Raw genomic sequence first — 24,391 nt, 5'->3', positions numbered from 1 at the left:
TGTTGCATGTAGAACAGGATGAAATGTTTGGGGAGCTAGACGGAGCCACACCTTGTGTTTCCTCTTGCTCTTGCTAGTGTGTTTCTCTGTTGGGACCACCATGTTTCCAGCTGCCTGCCTCCTGTGTTTGCCTCCGCTCTCTCCTCTCTCCGTCCTCCCTGCCAGCCTGGGATTACTCTGCTCTTGTAAAGGGGGGTTGTCCAGGACCCCCAGACCTTGGCATACCTTCTCTCTGTCCCTCCCCGTTGTCCTGTCCCTCTCCCCAAGCCCCAATCTCTCTCTGTCCTCTCTGTCCACCTGCTGCCTCTCTCTCTCCGTTAATCTGTCTCTGTCACCTTGCCTCTCTCTGTCCTGCACTAATCGCTCATTTTCTTCCTCTTGCTTTTCCCCTTTAGCTAGTTTCTGCCTCTCTCTCAGCCCCGGCCACTCTCTTTCAGTCTGCTTCTGTTTTTCTCTTTCGGCCACCCCTATCCTCTCCCCCTGTCTTTCTCTGTCTCTCGCCTCACGTCCTTCCCTTTCTGCCAGTCTGGATCTGTCCCCCAAACCCTGGCCAGGCACCCTGCTGAGCAAACTCAGGTCAATTTTCACCCATAAACTCTGGATCTCTTGGTATTCCCTTAAGGGGGACAGAGGCACCTCTAGTCCGATGTTGGGGGGAGGGGACATGGACTCTGGCTCTTTGCACTGTCCTCCTAACCCTCCAGGATCAGGGACTGAAGTGCCAAACGAACCACTTATGTTGCTAATGCTTAGGGAGTTACAGCTACTACTGCTGCCATTACTACCACTGCTGATGCTACCATTACTACTGCTGCTACCATTAGTGGTCACATTGCTACCATCTTTGACTCGGAGTCCCTTCCCTCCAAACGTCCCCATGCTGCCAGCAGAGCTGAGGCATGGGAGGAGAGGCGTGTGTATGTGTGTGTTGGACAGAGTCTGTGTGTTAATCGCAGAGCGTGTCGTCTGAGGTGGCAGAGTGGGGATTTTGATGGCTTCCTCTGAATCCGACTGGCACTCAGAGGACGAGGAGGAGGAATCTGTTTCGATAAATTCTCTGGACTTGGGTGTGATTTTGGTGCTTGGACCTCTGTGTTTCCTCTTGTCCTGTTTTGGAGACAGAAATGACAAAGGACAAAAGAGAGTGAGATGTTTCAATCATACTGCCAGTAACTATTCATATGCACAGACAGATTATAAAATAAGTGGTTGCAGCCGGTGTGATGTCACCCATTCCTTTGTTCTATAGCATTTTAAAGCCGACTTTGGAGTTTTAGCCAAGGGCATCATGGTGGATCTGACTGAGAACCAGAGATGGGAAAAAAATTGATACAGCATAATATCTTGATATTTTGCATGGAAATAATATATCGATTCATGGCCGCCAAGTATGGATAATTAGTGTTCCGATGGCCGGAGGGCTGTCAGTATTTTCGCTGTTTTTAATTTTTTCTGGAGGCTAAAAATTGAGAGCAGTGAAGCTTTTTGAAAGTTTGATAAAATGCTGCAGTTGTTGTCGTCCATACATGTTTGATATCAGTTCAGTTCAGTATGACTGAATGCTTTGTTGGTCAGTCTGTGGCTTTGACTCTCATTGTGGAGAAATAAAAAGACTGAAGTGAGATCATGAATAGACTGAGAATTTTCTCTCATTTGACAAAACAATTCTTGATCAAATTTAATTTTGTCGACACAAAATGCAGTTAAACAGTTAAATCGCTATATATTTTATTGAAATACTCACCATATCGCAAACTGCTCAAAATCCAACTCAAAACCAAAATGGACCGCAGTAAGTTCACTTTGACTTTGATACTGTGTAGCCTTGTATTTCTTCATTGTGTTGAATAGTGAAGGCAAGAATAATATAAATTATAAGTTTATTTGAAAGGAGAATTATTATCTAGATAGTGATCAAGTAAAAAAGTGAGATAAATTTATATTAAGTCTAAAATATACAAATATTTCAATAGAGCTGTTAAACACTTTTAAACACACTTATAACAAAATCAATTTAAACATGTTTATTCACTGAAAACAAAATATAAAAGCTGAAAGAAGACAACAACATTGTAGTTACTGCACTTTGTTTATCATTACTATGAGAAGCTTTTACAGTAATTCACAACCAGAGTGCAGCAACTACATTTTTGGGGTCAAAGGTCAAATGAATCGTCATGATTTTTGAGCATAAAAATGACATCATCAATACATGTAAAAAATCACCTATAACCCATTTGGCTGACCAGTTAAAAAATGTTAAAAAAACTTTAAAGCAGTTTTTCTCAGTTTTACCCTTTGTGCAGTTACTGCAGTTAGACTTTGTAGGACAGTATGGTAAATGGTAAATGGAGTGCACTTATATAGCGCTTTTATCCAAATCGCTTTACACTACACACTACGCTCATTCACCCATTCACACACACATTCATACTGGTGTTAGGGGCTACCAGGGCACACTGGTGCCACCTGCCACCATTGGGAATTCATTCACACAACAATGAACGCAGCATCGGGAGCAATTTGGGGTTCAGTATCTTGCTCAAGGATACTTCGACATGTACCGAACCACCAACCTTCCGATCAGAAGACGACCACTCTAACAACTGAGCCACAGCCGTCCCTATGAGAATCACTGCAGCTGCTAATCAGGAATGTTCAAACAAAAACCCTCATAACTTGTAATGTCTCCACACCCTCCAGTGTGTCAAATTCTAAACCACTACCATGATAAAGGAGGGTTTTTGTCTTGCTTAAATGTTATCAAACAATGCATTTTTAAGCCCTGTGGGGAAAAAACTGGTGTTGACAGAAAGTATAATCAGTGAAGCTAAAGATATATATTACCAAGTGTGATTGTATCATGCTAATGAAGCAGCACATGCTTGTTCTACTAATCTGTGAGGTGAAATGAAACATGTTTGATTGTCTAATTTTGTATGTTGGTGATAATCACTGCACACCAGCCACACAGCTGAACACAGGCAGTCTGATGTTTGATCCAAATTTGAATATGCATTTTTTATTTTTTTTTACTTTGAATTCTTCCTCAGATGTAATGGCAAAGTTTTTTTCTTTATCACAGACCATTCACTGAATGTTTCTACTCAGTGATGGCAACAATGGGATTCAGCCTTGATGCTGCATTGTCGACTGTATGAAGGTTTTCACACACGAGTCCTCTTACTGGTGCAGTCTAGACTGGAAGCGAATAAGTGATTCCTTTTTCTAAAAGCTGAAATATGTTGCAGACTACTCGCAGTCATTTGTCATTGAACCATCACAGTTCACAAGAATACTTTTTCTCCTGTTCTCTCTGCCTCTATCTGCTCAGGACATTACATGCTTTAAAGGTTAAATCTGACGTTGTACAAAGTGCTTTTGTAACCAAGTATTCACAGCACAAGCCATGTTACTGAACATCCAGCCTTGGAGCCTTTGTATCATGTGAAATCACTCACTCTCTCCATCTCTGTTCTGTCTCTGCATCAAGTAAAAAAAGCACCCAAATAAATTCATTTTACAACTAAAATTGTCTCCGTCCACACAAGCCTTTTAGTACCATTTCAAAAATAACTGTGTACACAGGATGTCTACTAACGCAGCTGGACAATAAAATTATTGCAAATCCATCAATTAATGTGTTGCAGGCAGTCGTAGCATTATAAAACTTATGCAATTTCACAGCAGCTAGCATTGACAACAAGGTCAGCAATACCTTTAGCTTTTTATTAATTTTGAATTAACCATTGGTAGTCAAGGGTAAATGCTAGATTATACCTACTGAACGTAATTACTGGAAAGTAGTGTTGTAGTCAAGACCGCACCAACCGAGACCAAGACATTACAGAGATCAGAGAGGACAGAGACCAAGACATTTGGAGGTTGAGACCAAGAAAATACCAAAAGCATATTTCAAAGGAAAATCATAGCAAATCATCAAAATGTGAGTTTTTATTTTATTCAAGTTGCATTTAAATAAATCCGACAACAAAAACAATCTTTGCTCTGTTGTTTTCAGAGCAGCACAATGACTTGAAGTTATTAGCTGTTTTTGAGAGGGTCCTTTTTCACTCTTATCAGTAAGGCATGGACAAAAAGCCAATCAGCGGTGGTCTTGACTGGTCTTGTTAAAAAAACCCAGAGTCCACTCAGTCTGAGACAAGACTGAGTAAAAATGCCCTCAATTCCGAGACAAGACCAAAAACCTCAAAAAATGGTCTTGAGACTGGTCTCGCATGACCCGCCCTACTCTGCCTCTGATTGGCTTAGCCTGATATTCTTACCCTAACCTTAACCAATCTCAGTCCTTATGCCTGAACCCAACCAACCCAACCGCTGTCCGATGAGTACGATGTAGCATCTATAGTCAAGGACATGCTGTGACTATAAGACCAATTCAAGAACAGAACATTGGTGCCTTTGTCGTCATTTTCAAAGGTCTATGTTTCTGCCCACACAGACTAAAAAGCACTTTTCAAACCAAAACTGGTCAGCAGCATTATCACAATTCTCCATAGAACTAAGTTAAAGTAGGAAAAGTTATGCATTTTAAAACAAAAATTGTATTAGAGTGGATGTAGCCTCAGTCTAACCCCTAAAACCAGGTCAGTGGCACTCAGCCCCAAGACCACTGGTTCCTACTGAGGATGCACATTTTCAAAAACACATTTCTGTTACCTATTTTCCTAATCAACTGGGCAATTTTTCTCTTCAAACAGGAGGAAAAAGTGCTTTTGTTGGGTGCTATATACAAAAAATTTGATTGATTACAGTGATTACAAAATTCAGCCGCTTGTCTGTTGACAAAGACCAGAAAGAGAGCTCCTATTTTAAAGTCTCTGCCTGTGTGCTTCAGAATCGATTTTAAGATCCTTTTACTAGTTTATAAATCTCTTAATGGTCTTAGTCCAGCCTATTTATCTGATTTACTGTTGGGTTACTGTTCCTATGGACCCTTGAGGACCCTCAGGTCTTCTGGCCTTTTATAAAAATACCAAAAGTTAGAACTAAAACCCACAGTGAGGCGTTGTTTTCTCTCTGTGGTCCACATCGGTGGAAGACCTGAAGACCTGAGACCCTCAGAGATGCTTCAGATTTTTAGAGCAAAGAGCAAACTTAAGATTTATTTATTTGCTACTATAATATATATATATATATATATATATATATATATATATATATATATATAATGCTCTGCTTTTTAATTATTTATTTATTGTTTTCATCTTTTTTATCCAGCTTCTTTTTTTTTTTTTTACTTTTTATTGTTATTATTATTTACTTTTGTTTTTTATTTTATTTTATTTGACTTTATTTCTATTTTATTTTATTTTATTTGATTAATTTCTAACCTGCCTAACCTAACCTGGCATTTGCCTTTTTCTGTGTTTTATTATTATTATTATTATTATTATTATTATTATTATTATTCTCTCCTTTTTTTGTGAAGCACTTTGTGTTACATTTCTATTGTATGAAAAGTGCTATACAAATAAAGTCTGATTAATTGATTGAGTATTCAGGGCTTCAACAATAATAAAGCTCTATTGCACAAACAAATAAGATTTAGAATAAGACAAGAAGAATAAGACATCAGATTTTAGCTACACAGACAATACTTATTGTTACATATTTATTGTTGGTTTTGGTATTTTTATAATATAATTGGTTGATAATACTACTACTTCATACCACTACATACAACAACCTATTTAACCTATCCAGCATGCTAAAATATATTTTCTCCAATGTGCAATATCTGTTAAATGCAAAGTACTTTCAGGAAAACAAGCAAACTCAAAAAATATATATAAATAATAAATGCCAAATAGCAGAAATGTATGTATATGATGTGTATAGAATGTATGTACATGTCTTATTGTTAATATTCTTTATTCTGTCTTTTTATATCTATGTGTCTGTATCTTGAGCTGCTGTGACAACTAAATTTCCCCACTGCTGGATAAATAAAGCCATATCTTATCTTATCTTATCTTAATAAGAAAAATATAAAATAAAAAACTGTCTTATAGCCGCTTGTGCTATTTAAGTTGTGTGTGAAGGATGGGAGCCAGCAGGGAACCAGCCTGCATAGTTTATTTGTTTAATATCTCTGCAAGGTTACACCTGCATCTCTGACCTTGTTCTGCATCAAATCATAATCTACTCTCAGATGTTAAATGCTTGATTTTTTAATGTGAAACGATCAATGAGTGTTGTTAGAGACAAAAGAAAGCAGTGATGCCTGTACAACATGAGAAAGCAACAACAGAGGTAGACGCAGCGAAGAAAAATAACACTAATGTTCCCAGTCTGGAGCAAAACCCACTCGCTTGGCAGACAGCAGGCAGTTTTCTCAAACTTTTGGAATCACTCCAATGCATGTTGCCATCTGCAAAATCCATTTTCAATAAACGCCATGTTGTGTTTTGTTGAAAGAGAAAAGAAAAACTGTCCCGTTTTTCATGCGTCTTTACACTGCTGGCGAAAGCTTTTTCTTTCTCTCTTTTTTTCTTGGGCAGAAGTGTTCTGCAGAAAGTTCTTGACCCCAGCAGTAGCTATCCTGCCAGCTGTGCTGCATGCTGAAGGCTGGCAGAGGTTCAAGCGTCATGATGGCACCCACAGCAGCGGGGAACATTCACTGGTGCAGGTGGACACTCACTGTAGACTGCTGTTGGTATCACACCTCTATATGTTAAAAAATGTCGATTTAAGTTTTTTTGGCAGGTTTGCTCATTTCAATTATATACAAAATGTCCATCTAATTCAGTCAAGTCATTTTACGTAAAGCATTTATGCATATGAAATTCAATAAAAAAAGAGATAGATTATATGAAATGTATGTAACTATAACTAATAGAATTTACATTAATAAAGTTTATTACTGTTAATTAATTCTGCTTGTGTATGTGACCAAGCAAATGACAGTTTAATCATTTAAATTTTTCTCGTAGATTTGCCACTTTTTTCCTCATAAATCTGCAACTTTTTTTACCATAGATTTGCCACTTTTAATCTCATAAATCTGCAACTTTTTTCTCGTAGATTTGTTGCTTTTTATTTTAAAAATTTGCTACTTTTTTCTCTTAGATTTGCCACTTATCACACCATAAATCTGCTACTTTTTTTCTTGTAGATTTGCCACTTTTTTCTCATAAATCTGCAACTAAAAAGTCTACTTCTCGTAGATTTGCCACTTTTAATCTCATAAATCTGCTACTTTTTTCTCCTAAATTTGCCACTTTTCTCATAAATCTGCAACTTTTTTCTTGTAGATTTGTCACTTTTAATCTCATAAATCTGCTACTTTTTTTCTCGTAGATTTGCTTTTTTTTCATAAATCTGCTACCTTTTTCTTGTATATTTGCCACTTTCAATCTCATAAATCTGCGACTATTTCTCGTAGATTTGCCACTTTTAATCTCATTAATCTGCTACTTTTTTTCTCGTAGATTTGCCACTTTTTTCTTGAAAATATTACCCCCCTCCTCCAGGTCTGTATTTGTTTTTTTATACTTCGTCCTAATACGCTCGTAGATCCTAGACTTATGTTAAAAAAGGTAAAATAAAAGCTTGTAAAATAAAAATCTTCAGCTGATGCTGAAGAGGAGCCAGGTCTCAGCTCCATCAGCCTGTTAGCTAACTGGGATGACTTGATGAGGTTTGTCTACAAGGTTTTCAACCATATTTAAAGTCATAATGAAGTCATGGAAACCGGAAGGAAATTTGTTGTTCAAAGCCAACAAATATAATTATAGTGCGAGGCACCGTGTCATAAAGATCAACATAAATCAAAACACGGCACATCCTGAAATAAATGCTGCAGTACGTTGTGTGAACTCTTTTGTTCTTCCAGACACAGGCGAGTATATTTAACTCTGTCTTATGTCAACTTCACTCTACTGTGTCTCTCTCTTGAGTTACATCAGGTCAACATCTATAGGATTAATACCAATATCCTGTTAATGATTTGTTGATGCCAACAGAATCTGGACCTGCTGATGATTTAAATTTAATTTAGTATTATTAATTTCTGTTTATTGAGAAAAACTCCACTTATCTTTTTCAATAAAAGCAGAGGGTCTGGCGAATAGGCATGGCAAAATCTCTCAGCTGTGCCCCCTACAACATTCCAACGGAGCGGCACCCTCTGTACACCATCTTTCAAAGATTCCAATGAGCCTTGGGGACCATGTTTAAGTTATTAAATATGTCTTTCAGATAATAAACATAAATAAAATACCTCATTTAGAGAAAATTGACCCCATTCATTTTGGGTGCATTCATCAAACTGAGAAAATATCCTGAATGTTTAATACAATTTTAAATAATCAGCTCCGAGTAAAGGCCACGGCACTGAAAACACTAAATGGCTAAATAGCAAAAGCCATGGTGCTCAAGTTTAATGACATTTTGATAATTATGGGGAGCATTCACGTAAAGGAACAAAATTTGGTCCATATATGTATCATGGGGAGAGGCACCAAAAAGCCTCTCTGACCCATACCCTAAACCCAACAGACACTTCGTTTTTGGTCAGTTTTTGGCCATTTCCAGGCCGTACTTAATGATCCCCTCCTGGATCGACTTCAAACTTGGTCAATCTGATCAGAAGACCTGTTTGATAAAAACTTGTTGACAATTTTTTTTATGTCTAATGTTTAAGTATGTCGGCGTGGCATGCCGCCAAAATATGGCATTTTCGCCATTAATCAGGAAGTTGCAATAACTTGAGCAAACGTTATTCAATCCTTTCCAAATGTCTCATGCATGATGAGCCTCCCGGGCTGATTCCATCAACATGTTCATATTTTTAAACTGTTTTAATTATGTGTTAACGAAATAATTGTCTTTTGTTTAGTTGTCAAGCACCTTGTAAACTTATTTCAAAAGGTGCTATACAAATAAAAGTTATTATTATTATTATTTATAGGTGTGTTTGAGGGTTAAGACTTCGTTTAGACCATGGGTCTCAAACTCGCGGTCCACGGGCCAATTGCGGCCCTCGTGACGATATTTTGTGGCCCTCACCTTGATATGAAAGTTTAATGTGAGTTTTAAATGAATGTCTCTTTACCGTGTTGTGTGTGGAAGGTCCCTTTATTGCGCAAGCTGGAGCTTTGTTTCACTTGTTTCTATGACGACGTTAACAAAAAGAAAGGCAGCTGCTACCAGATCGTTTATTATCTGCTGTGTTGTTGTTACCGCAAGAAGTGGAAATGTATATTACATACATTTCCACTTCTTGCGGTAACAACAACACGGCAGATTTTGTGTCTTTTTTTAGTCATTTTGTGTCTTTTTTTTTGGGAGATTTTGTGTCTTTTTTTTGTAATTTTGTGTCTTTTTCAAATAATTTTGAGTCTTTTTTTAGTAATTTTGTGTATTTTTTTTGGTGATTTTGTGTCTTTTTTTTTTTAGTAATTTTGTGTCTTTTTCTAATAATTTTGAGTCTTTTTTTTTTTTTAGTAATTTTATGTCTTTTTTTGGTGATTTTGAGTCTTTTTTAAATAATTTTGAGTCTTTTTTTTAGTAATTTTGTGTATTTTTTTGGTGATTTTGTGTCTTTTTTGGCCATTTTGATACTGCCTCCAGTGGCCCCCAGGTAATTTGAGTTTTAGACTCCTGGTTTAGAGGTTACAGTTAGATTTAAGCAGTCAGTTGTGATGGTTATGGTAGGGTAAGGGGCTGGGGAATGCATTATGTCAATAAAGGGTCCTCATAAAGATAGAAGTACAAAGATGTGTGTGTATACTTTACAGCGCTGGTGTGATCCCATCACAAGATGGTCTCTAGTTGTTATAGAATCTTCATTCCTGCTTTTTTCTTTAAGTGTCTTTGTAACATAAAGTCAGTTTACTGTTTCTTTCTCTCTCTCTCTCCTTGAAAATACCTAATCTTCATAAAACCACCGAGTGTTCACTCATTATAGCTTAAGACGATGGTCTTTGATTCAGTTCTATCTACTGACTCCCTCTCTTACTTTCCATATTTCGATAAAACCAGTCAGTGTTGAGCCATAATAGTCGTGTAATAATACCGTTTTTATCCCGTGGAACTTTATGGCTTTGACAAATCATCCAGAGACAATAAGGATGAAGTGATCATTACAGGACACACGGACAGCGTTACATCTGCGCAGCACTCGGTTGGAAGCGCTTTCTTGACATATTCCAGATGTTGATAAGTGAAGGGTAAATGTCCTGAGGTGCTGTGTCATGTACTTCCTCCTTGAGAAAGTCATTTGAATGGAAAAAAGGGGGATTGTTGGATTAGCACTCAAGCAGTCATAAATAATTACTGGATTAACTTTGAGAGATTATTATGAGCGAGCGTTCAGGCCATCGCTGAGAAGAAACATGGAGAAACTCTCGATGTCCTCCCACACACACACACACACACACACACACACACACACACAATTGTACTTCTATCTTTGTGAGGGCCCTCATTGGAATAGTGAATTCCCTTGCAAGGTTAAATTTTCATTAGTTTTAGTTTTTATTAGTGTTTTTGTATTGGGGTATCTGTTGGGTGGGAGATTAAAAGAGGTCACAGTAAATTTTGCCTTTATTTCCTTTGTCTTTTCCATCTTCATTATGTATGAAAAAAGTTGACAAAGACGAAAACGAAGGACATTTTCACTATAATTTTAGTTAGTTTTCTAACCACACAATACAGTTTCAGTTAATAAATGAATTATATTTTTTCAAACATAAACCTAATTGTAACATTGAAGTCTGAAATCTCAAAAAAGCCTTTAAAGAAGTGAGGACCGGCCAAAATGTCCTCACTTTGCAAAAATGCCCTCACTCTGTTGGTTAAAAACGTGTTACGGTCCTCACTATGTGGGAAGTACAAGAACTCACACACACACACACACACACAGAGAACAAACCTGGTTTACACTGACAGCAGGTATTGGCACGGGGGTTTGCTGCAGCGGTGCTGGTGGAGTAACTGTGTTGTTGTTTGAGTTGGTAGCACTGCGAGGCTCTTTCCTGGGGGCTGTTTTCCCACTGGGGGGTTTGCTTCGTGGCCTTGGGGGGTTCTGAAGCTCCAGGGAGGGGGGAGGCAACAGGTCCTTCTCCCTAGCTGCGGGGCTACAGTGGGGAAAAAATACAACACGATAGAGCGTCACAATCCGTATTAGATTCACCTTTGAGCAAGGCACTGCTGCTGTCATGCAGTATTACACTGACAAACAGTGGAAGATAATGGCTGCCTTGGCCAGCTGCAGGGGGTGAATGTGTGTTAAAATGAAAAAATATAAGACAGCATGAAATAATTGAAAGCAGCATGCATCCGGCCGCGCTTGTTTGGATGTGGAAAGCTTAAAAATGGAAAGGGGAAGGGAAGAAGTAGTTGAAGGAGAAAGAATAAAGAATCTAAGCTGGGAAGTCTGTGTTTTTCCTCCAATTAGCCTAACATCCAGCTGAGCAGCCAGTTTGGCACGGCATCTACTCAATCTGAGCATTTTTCACAACAGATGTAGGAGTGACAGTGTTCAGTGGCTAACTGCCAATATGCTCAGTGATCCACTGGAGCCTCTGTAAGCTCTCCATACTAAGTGACAGTGCTGCCTTATCAGTAACTGTAATAGTTTCACCAATAAAAAGTGACACTCCATCTTTCATTCAAGGATTTTTCAAGGACTTTCGAAGCTTAATTTCCTCAAATTCTAGGTCACAGAATGGCATAGTTAGAGACATGGATCAAGGTTTATTATGGTTAAACTGAATATTTTTGATAATGAGGGCTAGCAGGCTTGGTAGAAGCACAAATATAATGTTTTTATTTTTTATTTTAAGAGTGAGGCTTGATTAAGTTTGTTACAAGCACGCACTTGACTTCTCCAGGCAGGTCATGTGTGGAACAATGACACGACCGTGAGAGACACATGCAGACGGAAAACAGTTTATTTACTCACGTTAAGTAAATAGAAACAAGCACTTTCAAATACCCATATCTATTTGTTTCTATTCCCAAGGCCTTGATTGATTTGCCCTCTGTACACCATCTTTCAAAGATTCCAATGAGCCTTGGGGACCATGTTTAAGTTCTTAAATATGTCTTTCAGATAATAAACATAAATAAAATACCTCATTTAGAGAAAATTGACCCCATTAATTCTGGGTGCATTCATCAAACTGAGAAAATATCCTGAATGTTTAATACAATTTTAAATAATCAGCTCTGAGTAAAGGCCACGGCACTGAAAGCATTAAATGGCTGAATAGTTGGTGAGCAAAAGCCTGGTGCTCAAGTTTAATTACATTTTGATAAGTGGCAACTGAAATGTGAAGCCACTTCAGAAGTGCCTTTAACCTGCATTCTATCATATGGCCAGCAGGGGGCGACTACACTGGTTGCAAAAATAACTTTGATTGTATAGAAGTCTTTGAGAAACTGAGCCTACTACTCAATTTATTTATTACATCAGTTAACATTTTTTTTAAATGATTTTATGGTCTCAGTTGCTTGTTCCAAGTCTTCTTCAAACAACAAGATGTTGAACTTGTAAATGATGGTGCCATTTAAAGAAAAAAAAAAGATGATGAAGCAGGATATGCTTTAGGGCATTATGGGGCTAGCCCCCTGAAATGGGAAATACGGGGAGGTATCTAGACCTGGCACATCTTATCTTTGTTATGATAAAAGTAAGAATTATAATTCAAATAGGTCTCTTAGTCCTCTGGAGTCCATCTATTCATTGAAAATACACGTTTTATTTACAGTAATAACTTTATTTATATATGATATGTAGACAAGCTGAGAAAGCCAGTTGAAAGTGCAATCATAGGAACTTTCACAGTGTGCCATTTATGTTTCTAGACCATTTTTAAAATATTAATTTTCTTTCTACAATGAAAACTATTACTATTTTTAATTTACGTGCAAATAAACTGTTTTATTATTTATTATTATTTCTGCTGTTTTTGTGTGTATAAATGGTAAAAAAAAAAAAAGTTTTTTAAATGGTACATTTCCATAGAAACCTGTGTCTTTTGCTTGTATTTTGGGTTCCTGGCAGCTTTATACTTTGTGAGTTAAAATAAAATGAAAAATCTGACTGATAGCCAAGTTTGTGTTGAGAAAAAGGAGCCATGCATGTGATGTAAGGACAGACTGAAAGATGCTAAACAGAGACAGAAATGAATGCATAGGAAGTTGACAAATTTTAACCAAAGTCTCCTGGATATTAGAGGTTTAACCAAATTTTAAAGAACACAGTTCCAGTCACTGGAAACAAATTTCAGTTTTATCTGAGGTTGCCATGATTTACTAATGACCATTAATAATTTCTAGATTTATAAATGAATAATAAGTAAGATTTACTTTTGTGACGCAACTAGAAACGGATAGAAAAGACATATGACTTGTCAAAAATGCTGAGGAGGAGTCTTTTTTTTCTTACCTATGCTGGTTTGTTCTGCTCCATGTCTGGCTCTGATTCTCCTCTGCACTGTTTGACCTCTCCGTCCGTCTGGGCTGTTTCTTCCCCGTGGTGTTTCTCCTCGGGGTGGTGACCTCTGGCCCTGACAACAGGCCTGGCGACATCCTCATCTTTGACCGCTGGCCCTCCCCTGAGGCCTTCTGGCTGAGCTTGGCCTTGGCCTTCTCTCTGCCTGGGCTGCAGGAAGCAACAATTGATTTTTATTTTACGGTTAGAGACACATTTCTGTCAGTTGTTGCCAACAATTTGTTCATCCTGCTGTCAGTGTGAAATCCATTCATTCATAAATTAATTCAACAGATAATTTAAAAGTCACTTTGGCATATTTCCAGTATACACTTGTAGCTCGTACCAGAAGGCTCCCCTCGTGTCCTTGTGCTCCACCGTGGGTGCAGCTGGAACCGGGGTGCTGGTGGATCCGCAGGGCTTGGCCTTGGCAGCCGTACCCGCCCCTGGTGCTTCACTCCGCGGGGAGAAAATCCCCGGACCCTGGGTGATGGAGCCTGGGCACAGGACCATTGGAGCAGAATAAATATTCCAGATCAAACAAGATATTTTTTGCCACATAACGTAGTTTCTATTAGAGACAGCAGCTGTAAGCGTCCACACCAACCTGTGCCATGTTCCTGCTGTGGGGGAACCAGGGGTTTGGTCTGAGCTTGGACCTTATTCAACCAGCTGTCCAGCTGCCACTTGTTGGCTGAGGGCGGCTCAGGCTACAAGGGAACACAAGCAACAAGAGATTTAGAATGTTAAATAAATCTGGAGTCAATACACTTCATCATATTACAGCTATGGTAAATGGGGTGCACACCTCCTTTTTAAGATATTTTTTGGCCATTTTCAAGGCTTTATTGAAAGTGAGAGAAAGAGGGGAAAAAATGTGGGAAAGGGCTCTGAGTCAGATTCGAACCCAGGAGTGCCACCAGGAACGCCCTACACCTCCTTTTAATAGCTCTGTGTTAGGGCTGGGCGATATATTGATATGAAAAATATATCAATATATTTTTAAATGTGATATGGAATTAGACCGTATCGCATATATAGATATAGTTAAAATTTGCGCTGTGAGCTTTGCTCCAGGCAAGCTGCTTTATGTATATATATATATATATAAATGCTGCCCTTACTAGGGTTTGTCATATTTAGTGATTTGTAATATTTGTTATATTTTTCTCATGTAAATATATTTATTTTGGAGAAAGATTTTATTTCATAGGCTATTTTATTTAAGATATTTTTTTATTCAAATGTGCACTTTATGGAGCTTTGATCTAAAAAAAAAAAAAGGTACTCCTTTGTTATACATTATTCATGTTCACTTAAATAAACAGTTTTAATTAAACTACTTGTGACATGTCATATTTGACTCTGACTGAAAATTTGCTCTCACTTTGCGATAAAAATATCAGGATATATATCGTATATCGATATTCAGCCTAAATAGATCAGGATATGACTTTTGGTCCATATCGCCCAGCCCTACTCTGTGTTTGAATGCGAGTCAGTGGCCTCTGATGGGGTTCTAAGATTCCTCCTTCGATTTTTCGGTCTTTTTGCATTAATTTGCAGGAGAAGAAAAGAAAGCAGAGTTTCCTTATTGTTTGTTGTCCTTCTTACATAACGAGCACAACCAGCACTATGCCAGAATTTGATAACATGTACTGCTAAACAGCATGCAATCTCAACATACTAACCTGCTTAAACGAGAATCATAAATTTACTCTGGTTGTTTATCATTCTTGACAGGGTTGTCTTAATAAATAATCCATTTATTGATCAGCTGAGCTTGGTAACCTCTAACATATCCAGGCTAAATTTGTGGAAGTGACGTTGTTTGTGGATGTTGACATCACCATTTAATTTTAGTTTACAATAAAATTGTTCAACTTTTGTGGCTGACATAAACACATTATGCCACAGGATGTTAGGAAGCCAGCATTTTAAGCTTATGTAATAATAGCTTGTGTTATCAAAAAGAAACCAGGTCAGGTAGGTTAACACAGTGTCAATTTGAGTAATGTTATTTTGCTAAAATACAAGGTTGAAAATAACAAATTTGGAATAATTGTGTTTTCAGACACAATCCTCGGTTAAATGTGGTTTAATTTTAATTGTGATATGTCTGGAAGAGACTGATAATAAAGTTTTGAGAATATATACACTTTATCTGTCAAGAATAAATCACATTGTCACAATAATTTCATGAAAAGAGTAGCCTGGGTATACCCATACTGCCTTGCGCGCTCAAATTTAATTTCGAACCTCCAGGCAGTCTGGCAACCAGAGAGCCCTGTTTTAGGGATCCAATCACAGAGCGGGGAGGGAAGGCAAGACGATGACTCGAACTACTCGGCAGACGGAAGCTTGTAGTTTTCTTACGGATCCAACATGGCTGCAGCAGACGCAAAACTCTCTTTAGCTGTAGATGGTGTTTTAAATAGTTTAGAACGAAAGTTGAAAAGCGAAAGGTCTCTCGGCGGCTCCGCTGTCCCCCGGCTCGTAGCGAGATCCGAGAGGTGAGAGACCCGCAGCAGCTTGTTTATTGTCCATAAAATCAGTGCATGTGTGTGGCTGAATGACATGAGGGGGAATGAAGCGTGAAAATAAATAATCTTGCAGAAAGCGAGAACTGGAGAAGCAAAGCAGCAAGCAACACTCTCTCACAGACACACACACAACAAACATCAATTTCTGTCGCTCTACTACGTCATCTGGTATAACTGATACGATTGGCTAAGAGCTACCTACAGACGCTTTTGATAGACATTCTAAGCACCCAATAAACAGCTCTGGAGGATCGTAAACCACGCCTCCTCTACGGAGAAATGAACAGCCGTTCATTTCTCGTTTCCAGACTAATCTCATTTGTGATTAGTCTGGTGTTAGCCAGGCTATGAAAAGAGGTAAAAAAATATGTAAATCCAACTTTATGGGCGACCGTGTTAATGCATAGGAACATGGGAGAGAGTTCATTATTACTGTGCTGGCATTTCTGTCCAACCAAAAAGGATGGCTGTATCTATAGTGTCATTGCCATATCAACATTTAATTTAGTCTGAAAAACTCAGATTTATTCATTCTTTTATTTTTGTGAGATCTGAAAGTAGCCAATGATTGTTTGAACACTCTCCTTCATGATTTCCTTCTCTGCATGTCTCTCTCTCTCCTTCTCTCAGTGCGTCTGACTGCGTATAGGTCTATGAAACCAGACAGCGCTGAGCCATTAAAATAATGTGATAAATAATGTTATAATTCAGCTCTCTGCAGTTGGAGTTTTATGACTTTCAGATCACCGCCCAGAGACCGTGGGAAGGGACCGTTTAATGTACAGTTGGTAAGACATGCTGTGAAATGAAAAGTGGTCAATCAGGAAGAATAAAAAAACAATGAAAGTGCATCTCTTCATGAAATGTAAACAAAATTGGAGGCACTCGTCTGAACTGGAGACACACGTATTATCATTATCTTTTACTGCCAAATGTTGAATGATTGCAAAACGGAGATTAAGTTGCCATCTTACCTCTGGAGTGTGTGTGCGGGAGGCCTGATTATACTCGCTGTCACTGGAGCTGCTCTCTGATTCGTCTGTGTCCGACTCTGAGCTGCTCTCTGATTCGCTGCTGCTCCCTGATGCTCCACTATAGACAGGGAGAAAGGAAGGAAGGAAGGAAGGAAGGAAGGAAGGAAGGAAGGAAGGAAGGGAGAAAGAAAGAAAGAAAGAAAGAAAGAAAGAAAGGGGGAAGGAAGGAAGGAAAGAATGACGGAGGGAGGAAGGAAGGAGGGAGGGAGGGAGGGAAGAAGGGAAGAAGGAAGGAAGGAAGGAATTAGGGAGGAAGGAAGGGAGGAAGGAAGGAATGAGGGAGCAAGGAAGGAGGGAGGGAGTGAGGGAGGAGGAAGGAAGGGCGAAAGGAAGGAAGATAGGAGGGAGGAAGGAAGGACAGAAAGAAGGAAGGGAGGAGGGAAAAAAAGGAAGAAGGAGGGAAGGAAGAAGGAAGGAGGGAGGAAGGAAGGGAGGAAGGAAGGAAGGAAAGGAGGAAAGATGGAGGGAGGAAGGAGGAAGGGAGGGAGGGAGGAAGGAAGGAGGAAGGAAGGAAGAAAGGAAGGAAGGAAGAACAAACATATTTCTGTTAGTTATGTGTTTGTGTGTTAAACTAATCATTCCAACAGTGAAAATCAAAAGAGAATTCATTCTAAATCCACTGTCACAATGAAACAAAACTAAGACAGTTAGTGCTATTTGATATTTTATATTAACCATCAGTTCGAACTGGAAGGAAAAAGGAAGTCTCTCTGCAAATTTAGAACAAAAGGTCAAACTTTATGCAGATGATGTTTTACTTCATCTTCAGGAATGATTCAATCCACTATACTCATCTAGATATGCCAAACTTCATATATTTGAAAACCCAAGGGCAACACTGACTGGTTTCAACTTCACTTACACTCTTCTGCTAGGAAAGATTTTAGATGAAACCTTTTACCTCATATCATTATTACAAAACCTTTACAGCCCAATGGACTCACTGATTATTTTCACCTCCATAATGGAAAAATTGTTAATGTTAAAATTTAAAGAATATCTTTCATATGTACAAATATCTAACGTTACCAATATCAATATTTCCTGAACTGAGAACCTGATGGGTAGCTCCTGGTAAGAACAATTCACAAAACAAAACATTCTTTATCACCTTTAAATGTAGCCCTGTCAACCTTAATGACTCATCCAGGCAGTTAATCAATATCAAAGTTATATAAGGCATCCTTGATGTTATGACAGCTTCACAGATCAGAGATATCGCAATCGGCTGAGAATCCAGCTGAGTGGAAATGAAATACATAAAAGGACCTGGTACCAAAAGTGAGTTGAATCAAGTCGAGCGAGCCTGACTGGTCTCCCCCAAAAACGTCAATAAAAGGAGTTTTATGTTACTTCCGTGGCTCACATCACCCTCATAACTACTTCACTTTCAGCATTTACGTAAATGTATTTATTGTTTAAACTGTCTTTTATAACGTCTTACCAGGAAATTATTTGCCCTAAACCTAGGTCAGTGGTTTTGTAGCCTAAATTCAGAAACTGCAGCTTTTTTTACAACCGTAAAACGTGTATGTATGATGACCTGTGTGCTGTTTTTAGAACACTCCGCTCTGTACTGTGAGCCGTGAAACGCTGATTTTGACAAACGTTCATATGAGTCTCTATGGGTGGTTATAAAAAATGGTCTATTCCGTCATTTCAGTTGGGTTGAGATCATGTTGGCAGAGCCGTATTACATAGATTTATATCTATATATTAATATTTATTCTTATGGAAGTTTCACACATCAGCGATATGGAGATTGGCTGAGAATCCAGGTGAGTGGAAAACAAAATACAGAAAAGTATCTTCTACCAGAAGAGTTGAGTCAAGTCGAGCAGAGTGTTGTCCACAGACAACATTTGTTTACATTTTACTTTCATATTAAAGAATGAATTTCCAGCCTAATATACAGGTGCATCTCAATGAACTAGAATATCATAGAAAAGTTTATTTATGTCAGTAATTAAATTCAAAAAGTGGAAATAACACATTATATAGATCCATTACACACATAATAAAACATTTCATGTCTTAATTTATTGAATTTCTTCTAATTATAATGATTATGGCTTACATTTAATGAAGACTTAAAATTCAGTGTCTCAAAAAAAATTACAAAAGACCAATTTTAAAAAGTATGTTAAATATGTAAATGTTGGCCTCTGAAAAGTATGTCATCTGTATGACTCAATACTTGGTTGGGACTGTTTGACTTGAACTACTGGAAATGGACTTTTCCATCATATTCTAATGTATTGAGATGCACCTGTATATAATAACTTAACTATACTCACTGCTACTGCTGATTTCTACTGTAAAATGTATTATTTTTCATTCATTTTATAACCTTGTTTTGCAGTGAGAACCCTGTGTGTCTCTCGTCAGTTCATAACATTCTTATGATATATCATACTCTGACAGTATCTATTGTTGTTTCCTGTGGTGGAATTCTTCAGGTGGTGTCGCTGGATTTTCATCTCATCATTAGCTGGAAGAATCTAACTCTCTGCTCAGAAAATCTGCTTCACACTCCAGCTCATTGAAAGAAAACACATCCTCTACACCAATATAAAGACAACACATTCATCTCCTTGATAGACTTGATTTAGAGGTATGGGGGAGGGGGAGGGGGGGTTCTTTCCACTGTTATCACAAACAACATCAAGATAATTTCTAATCTACTCCAACTGCCTCAATTAGCAGAACGTATCATCAAACTCTTAAGTAAAACACAACTCTCTCTAAGCTGTATAAATTAATCTTTGTTTATCCGTTCTGTTGTGTTTTTGTCTCATTTCACCAGTTTTAGAAAAAAAAGGGGATAATTATTGGGGAAGCCAGCCACCCTGTCACTGATTCAATAAAAAATGACACAAAATATAATAAATGGCAATTAATAAATGCATAAACACAGCTTTTTGAACCTGTTCAATTGTCTCATCCTCTCTGGTGCTTCGCTCGGCCTTGTGTTCATCCATCCTTCCACACTGCTTTGAAATGGCCTCCTAGAGGCAACACACCCGCTCGTCCCGACTTAAGAACACACACAGAACGCACTCGCACACACAGAAACTGCAATTATGTGTAGTTCTCTTTGTGTGTGTGTGTGAGAGTGTGCATGTAATTTCAGTTCAAGGCTGCCATCACAGCAGGCACCAATCTGTGTGAGCAGTCAAGCAGCAAATCCATCAACTGTTCCTGAGGCAACACACACACACACACACACACACACACACACACAGTGACAGATACTGTATGAAAGCAGTCTCTGCCCTGTTTTTCTTCTTCTATCATTACTCATCTCTTCTCTTTGTCTCTTCCTCCGTCTCTCTTTCAATTCCAATTAAATTTTCACCTCACTTTGCTCTATTAGCTTCACAGTTGAAACAATATTGGCAAAGCATCGAGTTAATCTCCCTGTATACATGTTTGTGTGTCACGTCTTCCCTATGCAGACCCTCCTCCGTGCAGCCCCCCTTTGAAAAACATATAAAAGCACTTTCAGAAGCTGTACGAATACAAGAAAGCTAGTTAGATTCTGATTTCAATAAACAACGCAAGCACGGAGAGAACTGAGAGATCTTGTCTGACTGAGTTTTTATTTGCGCTGGCTGGTAAATCAGCATCACAATAAAACAAGAAATGTAATCAGAAATACAATTCCCATTAAGTAAGTTATCGCTCATTATATTCAGCTTTCTCTCTAAGCAGAATAATTTAAATTTCTTTCATCTACATTTCCCAATAACCCGGGGAAGTTATTGATGCACGTATAAACAAATCACTGCAGGCAGGAGATGGAAAAACAACAGGAGAGCTCAAAGACAAGGCAGTAAGAGAAACATCTGCCACATCAAGTGCAGATCATCCTTATACCTGCAATAATTCATTGTTTTCTTGCCACTTAGGGGCAGCAGAACAAGCTGTAAACATAAAATTGACATATCGCCTTAAAAGTTAATATCCAATATTCTGAGATCGGTCTGTTTAGCCTCTGGGGGCAATGGCCAGTATTACTGAGGTTCTGATGCAGCCAGCAGACATCTAGGCAAAAACTTCCTCTTCCATGCACGGGTCATCGATTACAGTCTGATTAGCACCTACTAAAACTACTTGTGACATGTCATATCTGGCTTTGACATAATATTTTTAAATGTGATATGGAATTAGAGATTTGTTTGTATGATGCCACCTTTGCCAACTCCATGAGCCAGAAAATGGGCTAACCTTGGTCGAATGATGCATAAATAGTCCATTAAATAGTAGTGATGTGCCAATGAAGCCTCATGAACCATTTTCTTTAATGTGTTTCTTTAGTCCACTAGATGGAGCTCTCTGATCAACAAAGGGATAAAAGCACACTTAATTACCATTAATTGAGCCTTTTTCTATAAACCAAGAGCTCAATCTAGTGGGCTCAGAAAATAAAGAAAATGGTTCATGAGGCTTCATTGGCACATCACTACTAAATAGTACAATGATTAGTTGTAGTAACGTGATTTTAGACACGGCTATGCTCAGTAAACATGATCTTGGGTTTTTCAGATTCTTCCAATGTTCTTGTCTGGAGACGTGGTTCATTTAAAAGTACAATATGTATTCCCTACTGGACTATAATGTATGTGTTGTGCTCATCAGCTGCTGTCGCTGCCTGAAGCACAAACAAGATGTAATCTGACAAGTTCTATGTTCAAATCACTGAGATGTGACGAGTCTTGGATCAGGATTGTCAAACAGTGTTTCAGTTTTATTTTTTTCCCAGTGAACAGCCTGTTCATACATGGATTACTGGAAGACTGGGATAGATTTGCCAGACAGATGGCGATAAGAGACACTCCTGGACTTATGTCTAAGGCTGGTTTTAAATGTCCCTTATTGCCTTTAAAGAATCTTTTGATGTGTAACTAAAGAGAACCAAGAGTCCTGTGAGTCAGCCGCAGATCTCTGTTCTACAAGAGACTCATTAGCATTCTTGATTTAAATCCAAAAGGAGATTGACCAGACTGGAGCACAACAAGAGTGTGTAGCATTTTAATTCTTCTTTTAAACTTTTTGAATGGACAAACTGTTGGAGCCAAAATAGGATGAAAGTTAGTGCAGCAGCCGTCACTGAGTATGTTTGTGTCTTTTTGCACATTTTTTAATTTGTGTTTTAAAAAAACAAGAGACAAAATATTGCAAACAAGTTTTTCTACTCGGCTGAATAAAAGCAAATTGCCACAATAGAAAGACTTAGCAAATATATCATGCTGTCTCAGTTTTCCCTATACCAACAGCTATTTCCAGGATTTTATGAGGAAACTAGGGATTAGACCATAAAAACAAATGGCTGGCTTGACCACATATGGGCAAACATCTATGCTTCAGTACGTTTTGTCTGTCTCTGTGCTGCAACCCAGTTGCCAGAATAAATATTGGCATTTTACATTTTCTGAAAAACCACAAAGACGATTTTTATCGATTAGTATGCTGAATATGAACATTTCTGAACTGCTGTGACACGTTCTCATTGTGACACACGGCTGGTTTGAACACACCGCAAATGTGTCACGACCATAACACGTTGTTAAGATTACGGATTGCTTTTAAAGCTCTTTGGTTGAGGTTAGGCACCAACACTGCTTGGTTAAGGTCAGGTGAAAATAACAGGATTAGGCTTAAAAAACACTATTCAACTGTTTTAAAGTGCTTTGCTGGTTGGTGCCAAAATTGCCCGATCGTGTCGATTCGCCCTTTACAACATCAGGAAAATTAGACCCTACCTAACCGAGCAATCAACACAACTTCTGGTACATCTGCTTAATGACATGGTAAAAATGCAGAATTACCTGGTTTGGATGTGATCACATCACTAAATGGGCATTATCTGCGGTAATCGTTCATAGAGTCCTGCTCCACTTTGTTATCAGCCCATTCAATCTGCTGCTAGATACGTTGTTGGCAGAGCCCTCCAGTGGACAAACGAATTATGAACAACGCTAAGGGTGGCGTGATGTTATTGAGTGTGAAAGGGAAAGAGGAAGCCCAGATATATAGCATAAGTCACGTAAAGTCGATGTAAGGGGCAGGTAGAACTAGAGGTTGGAGGGGTCAAACAAAGCCAGCACTGAGACTGGGGTTAGGGTCCCACATGAAAACAAAAAAGTACATGTTATTTAAAGTAGAGTTACTTACTGCTTCACATATTTATGTTACCAAGAGATTTATTACACTTCCAGTTCCCACAGCGACCTGGTAGCACCTTCACTTCCAGCATTTTCGTGCATTTATTTTACTTTTTAAACTATATTTATAACACCCAACCAGGACAATTTTGCCCTAATAAGTAGTTTTGTCGTTTAAAGCTCATTAAATGGTCTTTTATTGAAGCATCACCAGCGGTGGAAAAAGTATCCAGATCTCTTACTTCAGTAAAAGTACTAATACCACACTGTGAAATTACTCCACGGCAAGTAAAAGTCCTGCATTCAAAACTTACTAAAGTAAAAGTACAAAAGTATCAGCAAAAACGTGTACTTAAAGAATCAAAAGTCAAGTACTCGTATGCAGAATGGACCCACTCAGATTGTTTTATATATATTCTAAATATATGATAGGATTATTATTATTATTGATGCATTTATGTAGTCAGTGCTTTGTGAAGATAGAGCTTATTTTAACTACTTAAAATACTGTTGTGAGGTTTAATTAAAAAAAGATTAGAAAAATACGTCTAATCACTTAAGATTTATCATGTTTTCATGTTAAATCTCGGACTGAAAAGCAACTAAAGGTGTCAGCTAAATGTAGTGGAGTAAAAAGGACAATAGTTGCCTCTAAATGTAGTGAAGTGGAAGTATAAAGCTACATACAATGGAAATACTCAAGTAATGTACAAATACCTCAAAATTGTACTTAAGTACTGTACTTGACAATATGTACTCAGTTACTTTCCACCACTGAACATCACTGCTTAGTTTTCAGTGATCGGTCATTAAATGGGCTGATAACAACATACTGCACCTACTAGAATTCGTCACTGGACAAAAAAACCTCCAACAAATCAGCATCTGTGGTAGAATCGTGAAATAATACAGAGTGGTTCCAGAAGACATGACCTCATTGTCCCCATTGGCAGCTATGACCCTGGACATAAACATTCAGTAAAAACTGGGTACATATGTTTTTTTAGACACTTCTGTTTACTGGACAATAATAATAATCACATTCTTATGTTACCAACGCAACTATTACAGATCTAGTTCTCACGTTCGGCATTTTGTGCATTTACTTTGCTTTTTAAACTATCTTTAATAATGCCTAACCAAGACATTTTTGCCCTAAGAGAAGTTCTTTTGTCATTTAAA

General features: G+C 38.1%; 1 protein-coding gene across 1 annotated transcript in view; it reads right to left on the bottom strand.

Annotated features, from left to right (window-relative positions):
* Window positions 1-24,391, bottom strand: part of aff2 (AF4/FMR2 family, member 2) — a 263,724-nt gene that overhangs the window by 32,972 nt on the left and 206,361 nt on the right. The window contains exons 11-16 of the mRNA XM_059346008.1: window positions 16,983-17,100; window positions 14,073-14,175; window positions 13,812-13,962; window positions 13,421-13,636; window positions 10,901-11,105; window positions 52-1,107 (exon numbers count right to left, since the gene is read on the bottom strand). Of these exons, the coding sequence (XP_059201991.1) occupies window positions 52-1,107; window positions 10,901-11,105; window positions 13,421-13,636; window positions 13,812-13,962; window positions 14,073-14,175; window positions 16,983-17,100 (1,849 nt within the window). The remainder of the gene's footprint in view (window positions 1-51; window positions 1,108-10,900; window positions 11,106-13,420; window positions 13,637-13,811; window positions 13,963-14,072; window positions 14,176-16,982; window positions 17,101-24,391) is intronic.

Source organism: Centropristis striata, chromosome 12 (assembly GCF_030273125.1).
Source record: "Centropristis striata isolate RG_2023a ecotype Rhode Island chromosome 12, C.striata_1.0, whole genome shotgun sequence".
In the NCBI taxonomy this organism is placed as follows: Eukaryota; Metazoa; Chordata; class Actinopteri; order Perciformes; family Serranidae; genus Centropristis; species Centropristis striata.
The sequence above is the reverse complement of the archived record's forward strand: the minus strand, read 5'-3'. Positions and strand labels throughout refer to the sequence as shown.